This window comes from Caloenas nicobarica, chromosome 3 (assembly GCF_036013445.1).
Source record: "Caloenas nicobarica isolate bCalNic1 chromosome 3, bCalNic1.hap1, whole genome shotgun sequence".
NCBI lineage: Eukaryota > Metazoa > Chordata > Aves > Columbiformes > Columbidae > Caloenas > Caloenas nicobarica.
In genome coordinates, this window is record NC_088247.1 from 39391110 (window position 1) to 39413057 (window position 21948).

The 21948-nt window shown below is 38.3% G+C and overlaps 1 protein-coding gene across 2 annotated transcripts in view; it reads right to left on the reverse strand.

Moving 5' to 3' along the window:
- MDN1 (midasin AAA ATPase 1) overlaps positions 1 to 21948 on the reverse strand; it is a 100626-nt gene that overhangs the window by 48385 nt on the left and 30293 nt on the right. For both annotated transcript variants that reach the window (XM_065630385.1, XM_065630384.1), the window contains exons 23-48: positions 21508 to 21659; positions 20842 to 21020; positions 20271 to 20479; positions 19037 to 19183; positions 18152 to 18293; positions 17890 to 18024; positions 17674 to 17812; positions 16604 to 16742; positions 16381 to 16511; positions 14209 to 14353; positions 12943 to 13072; positions 12200 to 12433; positions 11257 to 11454; positions 9663 to 9871; positions 9007 to 9129; positions 7809 to 8006; positions 7610 to 7717; positions 6316 to 6504; positions 5166 to 5255; positions 4807 to 5067; positions 4389 to 4659; positions 3503 to 3662; positions 3087 to 3203; positions 1951 to 2159; positions 1238 to 1383; positions 198 to 400 (exon numbers count right to left, since the gene is read on the reverse strand). In XM_065630385.1, coding sequence (XP_065486457.1) covers positions 198 to 400; positions 1238 to 1383; positions 1951 to 2159; positions 3087 to 3203; positions 3503 to 3662; positions 4389 to 4659; positions 4807 to 5067; positions 5166 to 5255; positions 6316 to 6504; positions 7610 to 7717; positions 7809 to 8006; positions 9007 to 9129; positions 9663 to 9871; positions 11257 to 11454; positions 12200 to 12433; positions 12943 to 13072; positions 14209 to 14353; positions 16381 to 16511; positions 16604 to 16742; positions 17674 to 17812; positions 17890 to 18024; positions 18152 to 18293; positions 19037 to 19183; positions 20271 to 20479; positions 20842 to 21020; positions 21508 to 21659 — 4364 coding nt within the window. The remainder of the gene's footprint in view (positions 1 to 197; positions 401 to 1237; positions 1384 to 1950; positions 2160 to 3086; positions 3204 to 3502; positions 3663 to 4388; positions 4660 to 4806; positions 5068 to 5165; positions 5256 to 6315; positions 6505 to 7609; positions 7718 to 7808; positions 8007 to 9006; positions 9130 to 9662; positions 9872 to 11256; positions 11455 to 12199; positions 12434 to 12942; positions 13073 to 14208; positions 14354 to 16380; positions 16512 to 16603; positions 16743 to 17673; positions 17813 to 17889; positions 18025 to 18151; positions 18294 to 19036; positions 19184 to 20270; positions 20480 to 20841; positions 21021 to 21507; positions 21660 to 21948) is intronic.

Consider the following 21948-nt stretch of genomic DNA (forward strand, 5'->3'; position numbering starts at 1 on the left):
CTTACTGAAGATTGAATATAGTCAAGTATTTTGGACTGAAGAATAAATCAGTAAATAATTAAAGTTGTATTTGTAGTGGTTGCACGGAAAGGTAATGGGAGCCTCAGAGTGTGACTACCACAATCTCTACCCCCAGAATTTGCTCAAGACAAAGCTCTGCAGGGAACAATGACATGCTACCAGTATTTCACACCTACCTGCAGTTTTTAAGGTGCAGTCTATTCAGAAAATACATTAGGACCTGTGCATCACTCCAGACTGTTGAGAGAAGCGAGTCTTCAGCTGCAAACAGACCTGTGGGCAGGGAGTCTGGCCACAATCCCATTGTGAGCAAGGAGTCACCCCAGGTTTCATGGGAAGCCAGAGATGAAGCATGCTTCGTAACCAATTCTAACACAAGCTACAACAAACAACCAAAAACCAGTTTAGAATCATTGTAATCAAGTACAATAGCTCAGGGAACTCTTTAGTTACATGTATCTATTATGAAATCATTACAAACCAAATGTTCTACAAACACTATATAACCTACATGATAAAAGTACCCAAACATTCCAACCATAAGTGAAATAACATCTTGTACAGTTTAAAATAGGAAGTGAATATTGCTGTCTCCAGATGACAGTGTACACAGTGTTTCAGGCTATAGATTAATCAGTATTAATATTCCAGAGTCCCAGCTGACACTGTCAAAAAGCATGTAAGCCTCAGAGTCTACCTAGGATATGCTCTGCCTGCCTTATGCTGCAAAAGAGTGAGCCACTATCTACGAATTGTCTGACAAACAATATTTATCCCTGGGGAACAGTATCTCAATAAGCACATCCCATATTGACAGTCTTTATGCAACTCTCACTCATCTGACCTCTGTCTCAAGTAACTTGCCACCAGGCTGAGAAAATGTCATGAAAGGACAGGTGACAGCTGAAAATCACCATAATTCACCATTTGATAGCAAAAAAAAAGAAAAAAGAAAAAAAGCAACTTCTGGAGCTTCAACTGGTCTGTTAGACTAAGTTACATGAAGAACTGCACTGCTTACACTGCAACCAAAACAAGACTCAGAATCCAAAAAAATGCAGAAAGTGTCCTAATGCCACTTAATCCTTCCTCTTCATCACCTGACAGATGCCTGAGAGGATGTTCAAAATTGTTTGGTTCACACTGGCCTCATGAAATGGTATTTTTCACATATCTAGATGATGTAAGAAAAGCTTTCAAATGCAGGACTTTTTACCTTTTGGTTGATCTGCAGTTGTTGTGAGCGACCATAAACTTCCCAACAGGCTCTGTAAAAAGACTTCACTAATCCGAAGCCTCTTTGTATCTGCTGCACAATTAACACAGCAGCCTGAAGCAAAGGTGACAAAGATGACACAGAACCTGAAAGATACACAGCATTTAAGGTGATATGAATATTTAGTAATTGTCAGTCCTTTAACTTTCCGAGGACAAACACCACTTTAGACCCTGAGGAAGATCCAAAACAAACCAATCCTACTGGGTCTTGAAAATTGAATTCGTTATTCCCAAGGTTAATAAGAAAATCTGACAAGACTGTAAATAACAGGTGACCAGCTCAAAATAAGACATCGAGCAGCTAAGATGAATAAAACTCCGTGTCATCTTGCTCCAAAGAACAACCTGAACAGGCCTTTTGCAAATTCTGCTGATTTCCACTTAGAATATATTGCCTTCCCTGTAGCAACAGACAACTGAAACTTGCCAGTATCTGATGTCTCCTTACAAAACACCCCAAGTATCACCTTTTTATGATTTGGGCCTGTGACAACACAAAAAAAACACCCCCACAAAACAATCTGTTCATACTTTTTTGTATTTTCTTATACTGGGACATAACACAATAAAATACCAAGCTTTAATATAAAGAGTTAATCTAAGTATATGTAGTGACCCCAAGTTGTTCAATACTGAACAGTCTTCTCTTACCTGCTACTGCAGCCTTGGTTTCTGAATGCACAGCCAGAAGTGCATCACAGATGCCACGTCCCACTAAACCCAAACCATGCAGGAGTAACTTCAAATCCAGATTGTCCAATACATTTCCATCATTCTCCCCAGGAATGTAAATTTCAACCCCACGATTCCGCATGGCTCTGGATATTTCCCCATGAACAGGATCCATGGAAAGGAAAAGTCTGTCGGATATTAGAATACAACAGTTCAGTTGTAAGGCACCCACAATGATCATCTAGTCCAACTGCCTGACATTCTTAACATGTAACTTAAGGCTTTAAACTATCACTCCAGAAACACCAAATGTGCTCTTCCACAAAGTAAATTCATCTTCATAAAAATGGAGACACTGATATCTAGAAAGCCAGAGACATCTACTGAATTTAAATGAGAAATCTGTATGATTATACTTTGAAACTAGCCACAGATACGTTGCTTGATTTTTAACTCAGTTACATCTGAGCAATGTCTATTTTATCATTTGCCTACTTACAAAAAAAAAGTTAACATATACCTCTGAGCTATAAAGACGACTTTTAAAATCTTAGTAATGGCTTGAGATAAACTTGTGCTATTTAAAAACCAAAGTATCCAATACCCAAGTAGTTAATACTATTGGTAGACGTCTCTTAAAAGCAGGAGGAAAAAATTTCTGAGACAAAAATGAGCAAAACCATGTTTCTGAAAAGTCAAAGATCTTGTTTCCAGTTCAGAGAAACCAGAGCATATCAGTCCCAATGTTATTTTCATGAATTTATAAAAGATAGGAAGTACAGAGAATACTCTGTATGTTCCTCTCCCATCTCGCCCAGAGACTGCTTCAGTAAATTAAAAATAAAGAATCAAGGCAGATAAGGCAGAGCTATACTGCCATAATTTTTCCAGTGTAACAGTCTGTGCTGCCACAGGGATACAAAGCCAAACCTCTTAAGCTCTCTGTCACACACGACAGTGCAGTTTTCTTGGTTACCAGACAGTGTCAGTACAGTACATGGCAAACTGAACAGCATTCAAAATACCAGCTTGCAGCTGACTTTTTTTTTGTAAAACTGCTACTTGGTATGAAATTTAAAAAATAAAATAAAAAAAAAGACAAAAAAGCAAAGCACCTGAAGTTTGGATGCGGAGCTATTGTGGGAATTGTACCATCTATCACACCTCTCTCGCTCATGGTAAGAACACCTCCTGGTTCAAGTAAAGCATTCAAGCGGTCCAGCACAGAAGGGCTATATTCAAAAGAAATTTATATGGTTATAAAAAGGTAGCAATTTGATCCCCTTCTGATCAGAAATCAAAATGGTACCAGTCTTAAGCAAAAAGTCAAACAGCTAATTACGTTCAAAGGTAACCGGAAAACTATGAACTGCTAAGATAAGAAGGAAGACACTCTTTCATTTAAGTTACTGCTCCCATTTATTGCTATCAAATGTAAAATGTTCAGTTGTGAACCACACAGTAAGAGGCAAGTAACTTTGGGAGGTCAAGGGTTTTTACTCAGTGAAACAATGCCACTAAAATCTCTTACTTGCAGAAGTTAACATTGTCCATCAACAGCCAGTCTCCCGACTGCAGGGCCTGAACCAACATCCCATCCACCCACTCAAAAGTGCCATGGCTGTTGAGGTCAGCAGCCTGGGCCTGCTGCAGCTTGAAACGCCGGAACTCTTCTACCAGGTAAGCAAACTCTGAAAGGAATTACATCTTGCATCAAGACTTGCGTCACTGATGTAGCTTCCTCTTCCATACAGGAAAAATGGTAGTTATTTTGTTAACATATATACTTCCTACTTTTTAGGGGAACAACAGTAGAGGCTCCAACTCTCCAAGTAGCCTCCCATGGGCAAAATCCACATGTGGATACATGAGGTTTGCGTGCACATATAAACTACACTGACACTTTTCTGTTTAAACAGACACTTTTTCTCCATCCTTCTCCCCAACTAGAAGTAGTTTGATGGCTATTAATGCCATCTTTTAGATGATTTGAAAAAAAAACAAAACCCATACATTATTCTGCTGACATTTGTAAAGCTCACCTGATTAATGCTTCAGAGGACAAATGCAAAAATAGAATATCTAAATTCCATTTCTTAGAAATACATGAAAAGAGCTGTATTGCATCATATGTTGAATAGCTCAATATAGGAGAATTGCAATATGTCAAGTGTGGACTACTGATTGCTACCAGGTGAAACTATACAAACACAAAAAATAAACCTGAAGAACCATCACAAATGTAACTTTTTCAGAAGCCAGGCTGTTACATAAGTAGTATGAAGCAACAGTATTGACTACAAAGAACCTATAAAACACCCCTCAGTTTTCTCAAGCTTTCACTGCAGAGTTATATATTTCTCTTATTTTCTTCAGAGGAATATATAGTCTTATGTCAAATCACCCACCATACATACCTGGTTTTGAGTAAGAATTTATTTTGTTGTTTAGTCGTTGGACAAGTACAAGTATTCCCTCCAGTTTGCTCACTAATTCAGCTGTAACACTTCTACCTCCTTCACCGAGAGATTTGGATTTGTAATTCAGGGTGAAACTGCTCCAAGCACGCAGCACAAGCTCAGCATCATCTGCACAAATTTCTGTCAGGAGAAGACTGTCCCTTACTAGTGTGCTCACAGCATTCTCCACTTTTTCCAACAGGCGCTGCCATGGCCTATTGATATCCACCTGCAAACATGCCGTTATGGAGTTAGTTCATCCAGAAGACTGTGGTACCTAAGGCTCCATTTGGTGCTTCAACACCAAGATCACAGTGGACTGGCCACTGTTGGGTAGGAACAAGAAATATTGCCATATTACCAAAACAGTGTTTACCTGTTCAAATCCACCCAGGAGTTCAGTTGTATCCATTGCACTGTTCATTGCCATGATTTTCAGTCGATGGCTGGTCAGATGGGCCAGCAGCTCAACAAGACTGGTTTTGCCAACAGCTGCTGGGCCCACCAGGATTACCATCCAGCTCATGTGCACGCATTTCATTATAGACTCAAGGGACTGCAGTGAATGATGCAGAAGTGAGAGACTTCTACCAGGCCGAGGAATATAGTTGCCACGAGAAAGAACTGAGTAACCGATCTGCAAGGGACAAGAGACACATGGATGAGTAGTCAGAGGCAAGTGCAAGTTGCCCTCCTCCTTTCTCCACCCAAAAAAACCTCTTGACAACAGCTTACCTGAACATTATATGGAGTGATGTGAAACTCTCTGGTTCCTGTATACACATCAGCCTCCTGGCCAAAAATGTCTCGAAATATAGACATAACCTAAAACAGTTGAAAGAGCCAAAAGAAGACTCATCAGGCTTAAGTTATCCATAGTTCTAAAGATTTACTTCTAAAGTAGCCTTCCCTCTCAGCTCCACAGCTGTGTGACAGTAACAGCTGTGTGATAGTAAATAACACAGTTTAATCATGAGCATCATTTCACTGGAAGTGCAGCAAGCAAAGTAAGTGTGAGCTGCTCCCAGCAACCCCTTCATTATCCATGCCTTTCCATGACTTGAAATACTCTAAGTAATGCTTCTGTCTAAAAAAAATACTTGTAAAAAAGCCATTCCATAAGTAAGCTCTTTGATAACACACGAGAATGTAATAATACTACAGGAAGGAGAAAGTCAACCCATGAGAAAAATATCCAGTCACAGAGTCTGTAACTTCAGTCTTACAATCTGATTGACTTTTAGTTTAACACCATTTAAATGTTGTGAAATTAAACAAAGGCCAAAGATTTCTAAGCAAGAGAGGGATAAATAGATGGCAAAGGTGGAATAACAACTGCAGTGTGTTTTATTAGAGGAACCTTAAGCAGTGAGTTTAAGAGAAGAGCAATTTCACAGGAGGATGAAAAAAGTGACAGGTAACTAAGTCCATAAAAGAAGTCCAAGCCAGAACAATTTAAAAAATGCTGCTTTTTAACGGTAACTTTAAGCATCTCTCCATATCTCAGTGCTATTTCTCTTCACTGCTCCCCATCTTTTCTTTCCTCAGAAATACGCATGCAACCCATGCCACTTCTATGAGAATATTATTTAATACAGAATCACATAAGAACATGTGTTCTCCTCTGTTTAAGTCCTTTGTTGTCCTACTTGCCTCGATTTACACCAGCTTTCTGCTTTAATACTAGCAGCTAATTAAGTTGATATTTTAAATGACAAGGGGAGAGGTACATATGTTAAATATCAAAACGTCAAACAAACCTATTTTTCTTTTGTAAGGCGTATTGTCTACCAATAAATTGCAAGGCATCTTCAAATTAACACTTAGATTTCTAGAAATACTTCCTGACAATCTGAAGACCAGGGAAGGAGAACACACATCTCACCTTTTCTTTGTCTTCTTTGGTTCTCATTCTTTCTCCATACACCAAAAATACATGTTGGCCTGGATCATAACATCCTGGTGACTGGTCAACAAGCATCAGCTGGCACCAGCGGAAAAGATCACGTAAGTTGAACTCCCAGGGTCCTCCTTTTTGTCCCCACTTTTTTTCAACCATTACTTCATTGTCAATCTGGAAAAAGCAGCAATTTAAAAAAAAAAAAAAATCATTATTCCATCCATGTGCTGATCTCCAAATATATTTTTTTTTTATATTCAGCTGAACTTCTGCCTTTAGCACTGCTTACAAGACAGAAGACAACAGAAGGAGAAAACTGTATTCGCTTTTCTGATAACATCAGGAACAAAAGCTTGATTTAGTTGTCTCTCCTCTACTAATTCTCTAACAGCTTAATTTTCCTTTTTACTCTTGCACTCTATAAACAAGCCTTCACTAAGATGCCACCATAAAAAATTTTATGTAAGGACACACAATACTACTTTCTCTTAAAATTACTACACTTTTTTTCATTACATGAAGATTAAACGCAACTTCAGAAGCATGACCCTGAATAAAATTCTTGCTGTGAATTTTATATCCTGCATTTTGTGCAAAATGGAACTATTTAAGCAACAAAATAGCTAGTAAGTCGATGCTTTGTAATCAATGCTTGTTGAAAACCTTATATATTAGCAAAATTTTAGATCCGAGCATCTCTGAGTCCCTTGCCATAGACAAATTCTATCAGCAAATATTTTCCTTTTAGTGGTCTCTCAATGTTGCAAAAAAATGCCACGTAACCATACAAGCTTCTGCTTCTGTACAGGTCAGACACCACTTTCACTAACAACATCCCATAATAAAGAGCACATTAAAAATTCTGACCAGAAACAGAAATACACATTTCAGTTCTTGTTAAGATATAGCTCATTTTGTTTGTGCTTCAAGAATAATCCATGAGTGTGAAAACCATTATTTTCTCAACTCACTTCACCAAGCTACCAAACCATAATTGTTTTCACTTGTAGAGCAAAGCCTTTCTTATATAAATATATATTCTCTTCTGTAAAAAATAATGCCTCTTCAGTTATCAACCAAGAATATGATTGTCGTAGTACAAGAATTCAGATGGGTTTTAGTGGTGTTCTTTACTTTCTTCTGCATATACTTCCATTCCTCTTTTTTTACCCAAGCACTTGTCTAGGAAAATGCTTGGAAAGGTAACATTAGACCTAACTATTTTAATCTTACTGCATTCTGCCTACTTCTACACAAAAGAAACTAAATATATATTTACCTTGTTATTGAAAGCAACCATTTTAGCAATAATACTTTTATCAATAGCAGGAAACAGCGTATTCCCAATAAACTCCATATCTTCTGCTGACAGTGGATCAGCATACACCTGTAGAATCAAGAGCATGCTGAGTGTTGATATAGTCAGAAAACTACAAGACAGGATCGTGACATAGTTTAAACCAAACAAATAAGCTTGCCTGCGTAAATCGGTTGAGAAAGGACTTTGGCAGACCCTTTCTTCCACCTCCTTGCCTGTATGGATTCTGGCATCCAAAAATCTTAGTCTTCTTGTGCTGTACATGAAAATTCATTCCCAATTCTGGAACATAAATCTCTGCTCTGTGGTCAAAGCATGCGTTTAGTCCCTCTAATACAGACTGAGAAGCCAGATTCAACTGAGGAAAGAAGATACAATATTAATGCTCTACAAAACACTTTTGCATAATCTCTAGTTTAACAGTCTTGGATACATAGAAGGTAAAATTCAATTTCTTTGCTGTTCTAGCACTGTCATCTGTTATTACCTCCAGCTAGACTGTTATTACACTGGAGCAATAAAACTATAACACTTTTCCCCATGTGCACTTGCTATTTGTACTGCATTTTCAACACAATAACAAAATATTTTTCCATTGTAAAAGCTGCATGTTCAAGATGCTTCTAAATGTACATTCATACATGTGTGGCATTCCGAGTGTTTCATTCATTTGCTTGGTTTTTAAATGAAGGCAGTCTGAGTTATTTCAATATCATGGTTGTTTAAAGTGGTATTCTTCACAATAGGAAAAATGTATAGAAACAGTTAAAAAATTTAAGATTTTGCACTCTGAAATAATTAGTATACACATTGTGAAGAAGCAAGCTCTGTGCATACATAAGCTGGAAAGCACTTGCTACATGAACAAACCTGTGGTGGCAGCACAGCTAACACTGGCAAAAGGGAACTCTTCTTTATCTCAGTTAAATCAGTACACAACACAGTGTATTAGTCCCAGCAAAATGCCTTCTATTTAAGTGAAATTATATCCATACAAGAGAATGTGTATCAAAACTTCTGTTGACGCTCTTCCCAAAAACTTTCAAATGTAAATCAAATCTATCCTTGGCTTTCTGCATTAATTTATGCTGGGATTTGATCCTTGTTCTCTTGTCTAAGAGGTCTAATCAAAGCCGGTGTTTTATACTCCCTCTATGGAGGGCCAATGGGCAGAGGGAGATTCACTTTTCTCTTAAGCGGAATGATCACTCTCAACATGTCACTAGATGCACATAACTAAAAGTAAGCAAAATTTATTTCAATCATCAGCCCTCAAAGGTATTTATCCCACATGCCAAATCATCACCTTTGCTCTTCCAGAACATTTCATTTTATTTGTGCCCCAAACTTCAACTTACCTCATCTAATACAATCCAGTGTCCAGACTTCAATGCTGCTAGTAGTGGTCCATCACGCCAGGCAAATTCTCCTCCCTTCCCACCTTCAACAGGCAAGTCTGTCCCAAACAAGTCTGTCACATCCTTTGGGAGAAGACAACCAGAAGGGGGTTGGAAATTACAAAACTCCACTAAAGTTCATAAGTAGCTTTTGTTAACTTTACTTCATGTTTTCTCCGTCCCTTTTAAAATAGAGCCAAAATGTAGGTATTAAAAAGAAACTCTAGCAACTGCAAGATGCTAAAAGTTTTTCCATGATAGGACTCCAGTGACCAGCTACTATATTTAACAACGAAAAATTAAATTGGAACAGAAAAGCTAAAAAGCCTTAAAGTTGTTCTGAAGTAACTTTGCAGAAGCCAGGAAAAACACACTAGACAAAGATACTTATGTCTTCCCTTGAAAATAACAGAAAAATATGGGAATTGGCATTTGCTTGCACAAGCTCACTGCTCTTTCTGGTTCCTTCTTCCCACTTAGCTTTTTCTTGAGACTAAGAAGGAAAAATTGACATTTCAGACTTAGTGTCCAAGTTAAAAAGAACTATGCTTTTTAAGTTAAACAAAACCTTCCCCCTACCATAAACATTAAGTTAGAAAGATAATATTTTACTCTACCGTTTGCTCAGACAGGTTGATTCGAACAAGACAGTTTCCTGAGGCTTTTGCCAGGGCAGCAACTAGACTGGTCTTGCCCACTCCTGGTGACCCCTCCAACAAAATAGGTTTGTTAAGCTGTAGGGCTCTTAACAGTCTTTGGGCATTCACTGCTGTAGTCCCAGCATTTAGAGCGTAATCTGTAACACTGTTCCTCTGGAGAACAGGGCCTAAAACAAAGGAAAAGTAAACCAGAAAACAATTAAACCAGAATGTTTATGCTGGAGCTGCTGAAAGTGCACTTCCAAATGAGATTATTCTGTCTGTTAATTGCTGATCTTACTACAGCAAGCAATGGAGACCAAGCTTGTATCTCATTCGCAGAGATCAGGAACATTTACTTTGTTTGACCCACAGCTGTGTCTCAGCTCATCTCCACAAATTTATGTTGAATTTTGCAAAAAGCATATGAATATACAATGTATTTTGCCATGAAACTTCAACACTTCCTGGTTCATGACCCAAACTACAGATCATTGAAAAATCATAAATCTGTCCCTGCCCTTCAGACACCTGGCTCTAAAACTCAAAAGCAGCTTTTGAAAACTTGGCACTGAAGGATACAGTTGAGTAATGTTACAGAACAACATATTAATCTGTTCCATACGTTACCAGTTCTGCGAAGGAAGAGTGCTTTAATTGAAGTGCACTGCTAAGCACATATTTTCTTTATTGTTATTATGACATACAGCAAAGAAAGAGTACAGAGTTTGTTTGCCAAATTCCAGCCAGTATAGCTCACTGGGACATCACTCCCCAAATACCATAATACAGCATCGCTCAGATATACAAGACATTAATCACTAATTTATCTTACACATCTTGATACCTGTTTAGTATGAAAGAGAGTCTTCCTTTTGCAAGCTAATTAGCAGAGGGAAACTAAGCGAATTACAAAAAAGCATTACCTTGTACAATTTTATGCATGACTAACACGATCCATGAATAGCAAAGTGTTCAAAGATGAATGATTATTATAGCATTAGGAACACATAGTTCCATGTACTAAAAACTAACCAGCTGAACTAGAAAGCTCAGTCATCACTTTTTAGTCCCATCGCTGTATTTTAAGGGTAGAAAGCAATATTTTGATAGTTCCATTTGCATTAATTTGTGAAATGAGGAACTGAAATGCAGGGACTAAATAACTTTGCAAAAATTGCAGTGAATCTTTGAGACGTCACAGCAAGGCAAGGCCAGGACGAGCTGTAGCTTTAGTTCGTAGAAGTTAGCAGACATTCTAACTATGCAAAGTGACAGAAAATTAGAAGTCAAAGTTAAGAAGCTTTGTTACAGTGAAAAAATCCACTAAAATTAGGCCATTAACCAGTAATTTTAAAAAGTCGTAGAAAGCAATTAACAGATATGTCTTAAATGCAACTGAGTTGCAACCAACACACTTGGAGGCAGAAAAAGCATTTTTCTAAGGCTTGAAAACAAACTCTAAATTGTTGTTTAATGGTTCAGGTATCCTACTTAGATTTAGTAAATAACAGAAGTATTGGGAACAAAAACCACAAAATAAATGTCCACCCACTCCCACAAAGTCTCTTGCCTCTTGGAATGAAAAAGGGGTGGATTCCCATAAAGTTGTCCATCCACACAAATTCTCTCTCCTTTGTTCTGTCATAAATCTTTAGTTCATTCTTCTGATAATCAGTCAGCTCAAGGAATTGATTCATTTTCTCACATAAGAATGTCAGGCATTTTTCACGAGCTAATAAAGCCGTATCAGCTGAGCAGGATGTTGTACCTGTAATTAGAAAAGTTAGGCATGCTACACAAACATAACTAGACACATTCATCTTATGACTAAGAAACTCAGTTCCTTCACAGATGCCATTTTTGTGCAGTATTCTGTTTCAGGTTAGTATTTCATGTTAGTGCTTTTGCTTGCCATTGCTTCCAGTACTATTTACCACTGACAAATTGTTCTGTGGGCAAGAGAACTAAGGACACCTGATTTCCAAACCCCTTTCTTCTACAATCACTATCATCCTGATCCCTTGCCACGGTCCTTCCCAGTCTTCTCTCCCTGCATTTCTTGTGACTTTTCACTTTTGCCCCACTCCCATCTCCCCTATTTATCAGCTGCGCCAGTGGCCAAATATGCAAAGATGCAGTCTGAGCTATGCACATGACACAGACTAGATCACACAGATGTTGACATGTGGGATGGGAGAGTAATATGTGGTCATGTAATTAAGTACCACATGAGCTCAGAAGACTGAATAAAAACACAGGCTTTCTCAATATGTGTGCTAGCCTTTGTAATATTATTATTACTACCTCTAATTTACTTAAGTTTCCTGTGTATTCAAACTTTTGCTACTGGAACACAAAAAAGGCACATGAAGTACAGATACTGTTAAATGAAGTGAAAACTTCTCATAGAAGAGTTCCATACTGCCCCAAAGTATTTTGTTTGCATTCTATACAGAAGCATACAAATATATATCTTCATATTTTCTGCTATCAAATGAGCACTAAAGACTTACCTGATCCTATTCCATCAATGTATACCAAACATGCAGCATGGATAAAAGACATCATTGGAGAAATGTAAAGGTGGCTGTATTCCTTGGCAGAATTCGACTCCTTGTCCTCTACCAAGACATTCATAAAATGAACCCATGACAAGACATCTCGCACACTGATTACACACTGGCGACCAAACTCTTGATTAGTCAGCCATTCAACGAAGTCCATCATGAGCTCTGCTATGTCTGCCCCTGAAAAGAGTGGGTTTTTTTTTTTAAAAAAAAAAAAAAAAGAGGAGTTATCAAACAATTGTATTGGTCACATTGCTGTATAATAAGCATCACTAAAGTAGGTAGAGCTGTAATGCACGAGTAATATGGATGGGTACTCTATATCCTAACAGGCAGGGTAACTGAACAGTAAGTCCCTGCCAGTGCTATTGTTACAGATCCTTCTAAATTCAAGTAACAAGAAAGAATCATGTGATTAATGCTAACAGTGAAGCTGCTGGCAGAAAATGAAGTGCCAGTTCTTACAACAACTTCCATTGAAACGAAGATTGGGCACTGAAGTCTGGGGATAATGCAACTATCTGAACGGTGAAGTAAATACAGCCTCAATCGCACTTCTCGCTAGCCATGGAATATGCACGATAAGGGAAGAACAAAGTCCAAAGTATTTTGTAACTGTCCTCAGACAGAGATGTACTTACATGAAAGAGGAACACGGTGGCGTAAATACCCACACACAATATACCCACCTTGATGGTTTATGCCACTCAGAGACAATCCTGGATGAAGATTGTGTTTTACAATCTGTATCAAATCGGCACGGCCATTGCTTTGTGGACACCATATCTCTGTAAATCTGTTGCGCAATGCCGGAGAAAGCTGCAAACAAGTAGAATGACATAGCAATCCAAGTTACATCACATCATATTACTTAAGGTTGCAGTTAAGTGATAGTCTTGTAGCCACAGTACTTGCAAACAAACACAGGGACCAACTAGACCTTTACTTCCAATTTTGACAGGGCCACTTTGTAACAAAATCTTGGTGAGAATGTGGATTTTAAGATTTGTAGTAGTGGCGTCAATGCAGGAAATGGCTGATAAATGAGAACATTCAAAAGAATATGGAAAGAAATTGAGTGGGTTTGCAAACAGCAAAGCTCCATTTCATTCTATTAGAACAACATGTATCAAACTATAGCGATGTAATTTCCCTTTGCTTGCAGAAGCAAACTACTACATGGAAATTTGACTTCAGTCACAACTTGCTTCTGTAATTCCTCTGACATTCTGGCTGAATTAGTCAAGGAAAAATCACTAGCACAAACACAATGCAGAAATAAATCCCCTTTAAACACATGGCTTTACAATGAGTTGTCCTGTACCATAGAAATCCCTTTAAATGGAGTACCCACTCATCTTCATTTGGGTAAAAAAGCTTATAGTTTTTTTTTTTTAGTCCTAGCTCCCAACACTACTTAAAAGTGGTCTTGTTTGTTTGTTTTAACCTGTCTTTAGTTACTTAAAGCTGAACTTTAGAAACTGATTTTTTTTTCATTTAATGAGAAAAGTCTTTTGGGATGTGATGTTCATATTCACTGAAAATGACAAGATGACTTCCAACTGTCACTTTCTGAACAATATCAAGGAGAATAATCTATTACACAACTTCACGCTGCTCCAGACTTGTGTTAGAGCTGGATTTACTTGTTTCATGAGCCACATTTCCCATGCTTAAAGTATTCTACATATCAAGCATACCTAGAGTATTTAGAGGCCTGAGGTTTTCTTTGACATTATACTGAGTATTGACTTACACTGTCAAAATGATAGCACAGAGAAGTCATAGAAAACAGGTACATCCTAATCCTCCTTTACAGCAATGAGGCAGATGCCTCCTAGAAAGTACTGGATGCCAGAACTGGTCCAATGCATTTTTGCACTGGACTTGCACTCACGTAAGAGCTAATAAGACCAGAAAATGAATGTTGTACTTCTGGTTGTTTTCACATTTACCTCCTTTTTCCCAAAGTCACCTCCTGGGTTCATAGTCGCAAGGATACGAAATTTCCTTCCTGCAACTAATAGTTCTACTTCATTATTCTCATCATCTTGACCACCTTTTTCTGCAAGTACCAATGTCTTCTCAGCTTCAAGAACACTAAGGTTAAAAAAAAATAATTTAAATTTCATTTCACATTTCAAAAGGTCACTTACAAACAAAAATCGCATGACTTGACCTGATTTAACTTTCATTGCCCCAGAATTTGTATTTAAAAAAAAAAAAAAAATCTGTTCATCCTCCCTAATTGAGAACATTTCCGATTTTGTTCAGAAGGAAACTCTTCCCAAACCTTGTTGATAAGCTTCTATTTAAATAATCTGTCAAAAGACTTGTCTAATAAAGTCCACACCTCACAGCTCTCTTCTTACAAAAGCAATAGCAAAATTTATATTCATAGGAGCAAAATAAATCTGCACAGAAAACAAGACTTCAAGCTGACACACTATACATTCTGAGAAGCATTCAGGTTTTTTTGGTTTTTTGAGGTTTTGTTTGTCTGTTTTATTAGTTGTACTTCTGTGTACACTAAAAGCTGTTAAAAGTTTAAACCGTTACCCCTTCAGAAAGACACTGCTTATTATCACTCTCAAAACAAAAAGGTTAACTGAACTTTATGAAAGAAAGACAGCTGCAATGATACAATGAAAAAAACCAGCTTCGACACAAGAGGGTTTGGAAAAAGTAGCTGCTAATCATCTCAATATAATGGGTAATCATAGAATCATTTAGGTTGGAAAGGCCTTTAAGATCCTTTAAGAGTCCAGTGGCAAATATAACACTGCCAAGTCCACCAGTAAACCATGTAAAGAAGCACCACATCTACATGTCTTTTAAGCACCTCCAGGGATGGTGACTCCACCACTTCCCTGGGCAGCCTGTTGCAACTCCTGACAACCCTTTCTGTGAAGAAATTTTTCCTAATATCCAACCTAAACCTCTCCTGGCACAACCTGAGGCCATTTCCTCTTGTCTTATCACTTGTTACTTGGGCGAAGAGACCAACACCCTCCATGCTACAACCTCCTTTCAGGTAGTTGTAGGCAGTGATAAGGTCTCCCCTCCATCTCCTTTTCTCCAGGCTAAACAGCCCCAGTTCCCTCAGCTGCTCCTCATCAGACATGTGCTCCAGACCCCTCACCAGCTTCATCGCCCTCCTCTGCACTCTCTCCAGCACCTCAATGTCTTATAATGAGGGGCCCAAAGAAAAGTGACTCCCTTCTCTGAAGCCCACAGTTTAAGGGGGACTAAGTGGAATGACTAAAATGAGAGATACTGCTGCAAGCAGATAATGAAATTAAATTTACATTTTATGAATTTTTACACACACACAGAAGAAGGAAATAACTAGAGTTTGTTTCTGGTATTTGATAAGATCATCACTTTCAATTGCTCTCACACAGGCTGCAAATACTAATATTGCAGATGGTAAACTGGAGATTTTACTCATAGATTTATTTTTCCAACTTGACTCATGCTATAAACTGTTTTTAAATATCATATAAACTGTTTCAACTAAACTAGGGTTTATGTTCTTAATTTCTTTATCCAGAGACATGAGCTATTGAATTAAGTGAATCCTTTCATCATTTTTGTCCATGAAATATAGCCATTTGAGTGTAGAACTGTCTACAGCAGTACCTTAAAGCCAAGTGGAAAGTAATGGCACTAACCAGAGCATTTAAAAACAATATCATGTCAAGCAAACATATATATATATAATCTGCTTCTCGATCGAAGTACCTTTTATTTTTCCACGTAAGTTAAGACGTCAAGATTTAGGCAAGACAAGGCAGTTTCATCTTGTCTTACCTTACTTTCTCCCTAACTGTAATTAGCATTATAAACAGCAAAAATTATCTAAGATTTACTACAATTAAAACTAGCACCTCTGTCAGATGGATGACAATTAGAAAAACAATGCAAACTGGCACAGAAGTTGAAACATGAACAGGGACAGAGTTATTTGGGTCACTCATTCTTTCAGCAAGAACTACATGATTAAGAGAGCAGCTCACTCAGCCCAAGAAACAAATGTACCCAAAAGAAGTTAGATCTACCACGCTCATGTTTGTAAAATGAACAGACACATTGAGGATACTTAATACTAACACATTTAGACATACCTATTAAGTCGCTCTAGAACAGAATCATCAGCTAAAGAAATCTCATCAAGGAGGAAAAAACCGTCCTCTTTCATTGCTAAAACAAGAGGTCCATCGCACCACTCAAAGAGTCTAGAACTATTAGATTCCTCCTAAGAAATGGAAGAGGAAGTGAACCATTAATAATTGCTATTTTTTGCTTCCATAGTTACACTATCCAAACTATTATTGATGTAAGACAAACCTGGTCTTTTGACCTCTGTCTGACTGGTCGTAGTCCTCCCAGGAAGTCTGAAGTCTCCATATGCAAGTGGCAACTCACCGAGTGGAGCTTCTGATTTGTTAGTGCTGCAAAGATCTGACAGATGGTAGTTTTACCACACCTGCAAAGTAATTTAATTGAAAGGGAAGAATAAAAAAAGAAAACCAGGACACTTTGGACAGGATTCATACTTTCACTGAAGAGCTATAACGCAAAAGTCAAGCTTGCAGATTTCCTTCTGCTCCTTTCCTTGAAAGAAACGCATGTAAAGTGAAGCCATTTTTTGGCACAACGGTTGCTGACTTGCACAAGATGCCTTTGATTAAATTTAAATCAATAACTGCATTGATGAATTTCTGCAGGTTCCAAGTCAAATTTACTTCAGCCTGCCCCAGAGGTGCTCAACTAGCCTAAGATCTAACTAAAATGGAGATGCTACATGTCTAGACAAGCCTAAGTCCAAAGGAATAAACTGCTGAGTACCTAGAGTTCTCGTTTATTACCTATGTATGTATTTCTCCCTTTTCTTGTGTTTTAATTCCCCTTTCTCCAATAAAAATTTACTCTCCAAATTTATAACCAGCACAAGAGCAGACAGCATCTACTTCCACAACCTCCTTTACAACATACAAGACAACGGCAGGGGGGAGAAGCAGCAGCAAGTCTGTATTCACAAGCTCTTAAAACATGTAAAGCAAATGCGCTTTCAAACAGAAAAAGTCACAGTTCCCCAAAAGCAGCCCCTCCAGCGAGGCACGGCAAGATTCTACACAGCACCTTGTGAAAGGTTGGGAAAGCAGCTCATCTCAATTGTACTACTTTCTATATAATTTCTATGTAGTTATTATACATAATGCAGACAATCCCATTAAAGACTTGCACTGCAAGAGATGCAATTGCTTCCCTCAAAAGATAACTGTAAAGAACAACAGTTGCAAGTCTGCCATGACAAAGGCTTAAATATCCCAGATCAAAGCAGCGCTGAAGCCCACACAATCATTTGGTGGCTGGTGCAGCACTACAAAGAACTGCATCATAAAAAGCAAGGTTACCCAGTGTCTCCCACCAGCAGTACTGGTTCACCAAACTCCAGGGCTCGTCCCACCAAAATGGCAAGTCTCCTCATCCCTTGAGTCCACACAATATGGTTAAAATCTCTGTCCATCACTGACATCTGCATGGAGGATTTAGCTGCACAACACAAAGCAATCAATCAACTTCGGTCACATCTAGAGAACTACTAAGTGTGGTCCTTCTCGGAAACTCACCCAGTAGCTTTTTGACACTTTCCTCTGAGAAGAGAGACTCAGGATATAGATTTTTCTTGAAGTGTTTTTCAAGGACACTCTGAATAACATCCACCTCCTCTTGTTTCCTGACTCTGCCTGCCAGAAGCATAAAACCTACAGAACAGAAGAAGAGAGAAAGCAATTACTACCTGGTTAATCAGCAACAAAAATTTATATTTAAGAACTAGAGTTAGAAAGTAATGCTACAGACCACCTGAAAAACTGATATAGCATCACTCACCATCATTTGCTAAATGCTGCAGCCAGTCATAATCCTTCTCCAGCTGTTCTGCCAACCTGTACCTTTCAGCCCAACGAAACAGATCCCGCAGGGTAATGAACCCATGCTTCCCAGCAAACACCGTCGAACCCCTGCGGTAAGACTGTCATAAGAACAAAACATGAACTGTTTTTTCATGAACCTGTTCAAATACTCAAAGCAAAGCTAATCATAACTCTCTGATGTGACACTTCTTCAAACTGCATGAGGCAGAAAAACAAAACAATGTCTAGTACAGTCATGACTCCCAAACTCAAATTACCTTAAGCGGGTGTTTGACAGGTACCAGGAACAAAATAATATCGATAATAATAAATAAAAACACTAAGAAGAAAATAGGTACCTGTAATAAAACAAAATCCAAGCAAAGATTAGGTTCTACACCAAAACATATGTTAACACTTTAAGTGTGCCCAGGTTTGTGCTGCTCCAATTCCTTTTAAATACAAGATAGTTTTAGATAGATACTAAGTGTTAAAAGTCTGTTAAACACGGGAGTGTCAGAACACAAAATTATTGTTTCAAAATAATACCAACTTTAGCATGACCCAAAGACAGCTACAAATCCAACACTAGTTTGGATCCTTAGCAAGGGATTGTTCTACACATCAAATCCCAAGACCTTTGGTTATTAGTTCTTTTGCTGCTAGTTTTCTCTCAAATCTGACCTCACTTTCCCTATTCTTTATCTTAACCACTGAACTAAGTACTTTGGTGCATTCTCTTCCATCAATTATGGTTTAGGTTTTTAAATATCTGCCAGTTCCTCCCCGCCAAGAGGTATTTCTATTATTTTGTGGTGAAACACGTTTGCATGTCTTATACAAAAAGAAGAAAGACTCATACTTGCAGATCTAACATGACTTTGACAAGCTTGCTGCAATAAGAAGGTGGCAAACTGCATCGCTTGTGCAGGATGGTTTCCAATTCAGCACTTGGCAATTCATCAAAATGTAGTTCCACAAAACGATTTCTGAAGGCTCTGGACAAAACCTAAAATATGAAAACATACTATTGCCTGAAGTTTTTCCTTTGATATTCCTCATGTTATATATCTTCCCACACACACTCAAAGGAAATATGAATTGTGTCATAGTATACAAATTAGCACATACTCATAAATATTGAAAGAAAGCATAAGAGACAGCCTGGATGAGGACAAGAGCTTTAAAACATGTTGTGATTTAACTGTAGTAGGCAGCTAAGCACCAAACAGCCACTTGCTCATCCCCCCTACAAGGGGACTGGGGAGAGAACCAGAAGGGTAAGAGTGAAAAAACTGATGGGTTGAGATAAAGGCAATTTCATAGGTAAAGCAAAATGTGCATGCACAAGCAAAGCAAAATTAGGAATCCATTCACCACCTCCCATCAGCAGGAGGGTGTTCAGCCATTTGCAGGCAAGCAGGGCTTCATCATGCCCAACAGATATTTGGAGAAACAAACACCAAACATCACCCTCTTCTGCCTTCTTCCCACAGTTTTTATTACTGGGCACAATGACATGGTGTGGAATATCCCTTTGGCCAGTTGGGGTCAGCTGTCCCAGCTGTGTCCTCTCCCAGCTGCTTGTGCACCCCCAGCCTACTCGTTGGTGGGATAGTGCAAGAAGCAGAAAAGGCCCTGACGCTGTGCAAGCACTGCTCAGCAATAGCTAAGACATCCTGGTTTGGTCACAAATCCAAAACATAGCACCATACCAGTCACTATGGAGAAATTTAACTGTTCCAGCCAAAACCCATATAAAAGGCACATCAACAGCCTACGTCGAATCTCTCTCCAGTGCTCTTGAGCAAGAAATGCTGAGTGAAATATAATGCACATGAACTTCAGTTCAGTAAAGCACTTAAATCTCAACTACTCAAAAGGAATTAGAAGTTAGTATCTGCAAAGCAAGGAACTAACCTAAACAGAACCCAGCTGTACTGAAAGTTAATTCACAGCCACCTGAACTCTCTTGCCTCTTGAAAGTTTTGTGTTAATTCTGTGCTACACATCAAACTTTTCACATCACACTTCTTTGTACAAGACAGATTTACTCCCTAGAGTCATAGCTACTCAAAGGAAGAGATTATACAGACCTTTCTGCCACCATAGAGTCCTGGAGGATTCTGTGTAGCAAACAGCATGAAGCGGGGGTGAGCTTTGACAACCTCCTGGGTCTCAGTAATGAACAGCTCCCTGTTATCATCCAACAAACGGTTGAGAGCCTCCAGAACATCAGTGGGAGCCAAATTCAGTTCATCTAGAACAATCCAGTAACCTTTTCTCATTGCATCTATGAGAATGCCTTGGAGGGAACAGAAAAAGTTCTAGTTAAAAGTCTAAATAAACAAAACTAAATCTAACAAACATGCATTCAGATACTTCTAGCAACAAGCTTTCAATCAGTATAAATGCTAATCCAGAGACAGAAGCAACAGTATTGTTGAAATTGTTGAATTATTTTATGTCCAATACAAGTATGAGGAGACAAAAATGAACTCTTAAGAATTCACTGAAATTCACATATGTGATTATCATTAATATGCAACTACTAGCTTCATGACAGGTCATCTCTCCTTTGTAATAAAATAGATAAGCAGAAAAGAAGAAAAAAAAAAGCAGTTAAGTAAGACAGGAATTCGAAGTAAATATAATACCCCCACCCACCTTCCTTAAATACCAACTTCCCAGAGGCATCCGATGTGTAACAGCCAATATATTCCTGGATGTCAGTATGCTCATGATTGTTAATCCTTACACAATGGTTCCCAGTAGCAGCAGCCAACCAGCGAATTAAACTGGTTTTACCAACAGAGGTCTCTCCTTGAATCAGTACTGGGTGAGTCCTAAAAGGGATAACAAAAATAGTGGTTCAGAAGCAGAGTCACATAATTCTCATATACCAGATATGGACATTATTTGAAATTTTCATAGATCTACATTACCAAAGTATATTACCAAAATACCACCACTTAAGTCACTTGGAGTATCCAAGATCATACACTACATAGGGAAACACAAGTAACTTTACCCCCAAGTGCTAGCTGTTGCCCATAAAGCTTTACATGACAGTGTGAAATAACAAGGTTATTCTAACTGCAAATTTCTAAAATATCATTTAAATAAAACTAGGTATGGCAGTAAGGTGGTTTAAGGAGACAAGAAATACGTTTAGAAACTCAAGTCACTGTATAATGAAAAGTTAACTTTAAAGTAGAAGGAAAATGGACATTACTCATGCCAAACAATAAAGGCTAGACAGGCACCAACACTCTAGACCCAAATAAACATCTCTAACTTAGATTTTTAATGGAAAAATTGATACAGACTTACCCTGCAGACACAACTCTGGCAATGTCTTTCAGATTAAGCTTAACTGAAGGGGTTAGCACATAAGTCTCATCAACATTAGGTTCTTTATCCCCGGCTGAAATCCAGTATCCTTCTACAAGTACAAATCTTCCTCCTTGGGGTTTGGGTATTTGCTAATGAGACAAGACAGAAATAACAGATTATACAAATGAATTTCAATTTGCTAATGAAGACAATTACTGTAACACCATTGCAACATTCTGTACAAGGTCATTTAAATTAATCTCTGAGGACTCCTGCAGTAAGCACTGTCGCCCTGTCACAGAATGCAACGGGAAAGTCCTAGTAGTGAATTTTGAGGTACGCTTCCACGCAGCAAATTGGCTTTTATCTTTTTATATTCATACGTATTTTCTAATATGAAGGGGTTTACTCTGAAACAAACACCCACCTCCTACAACT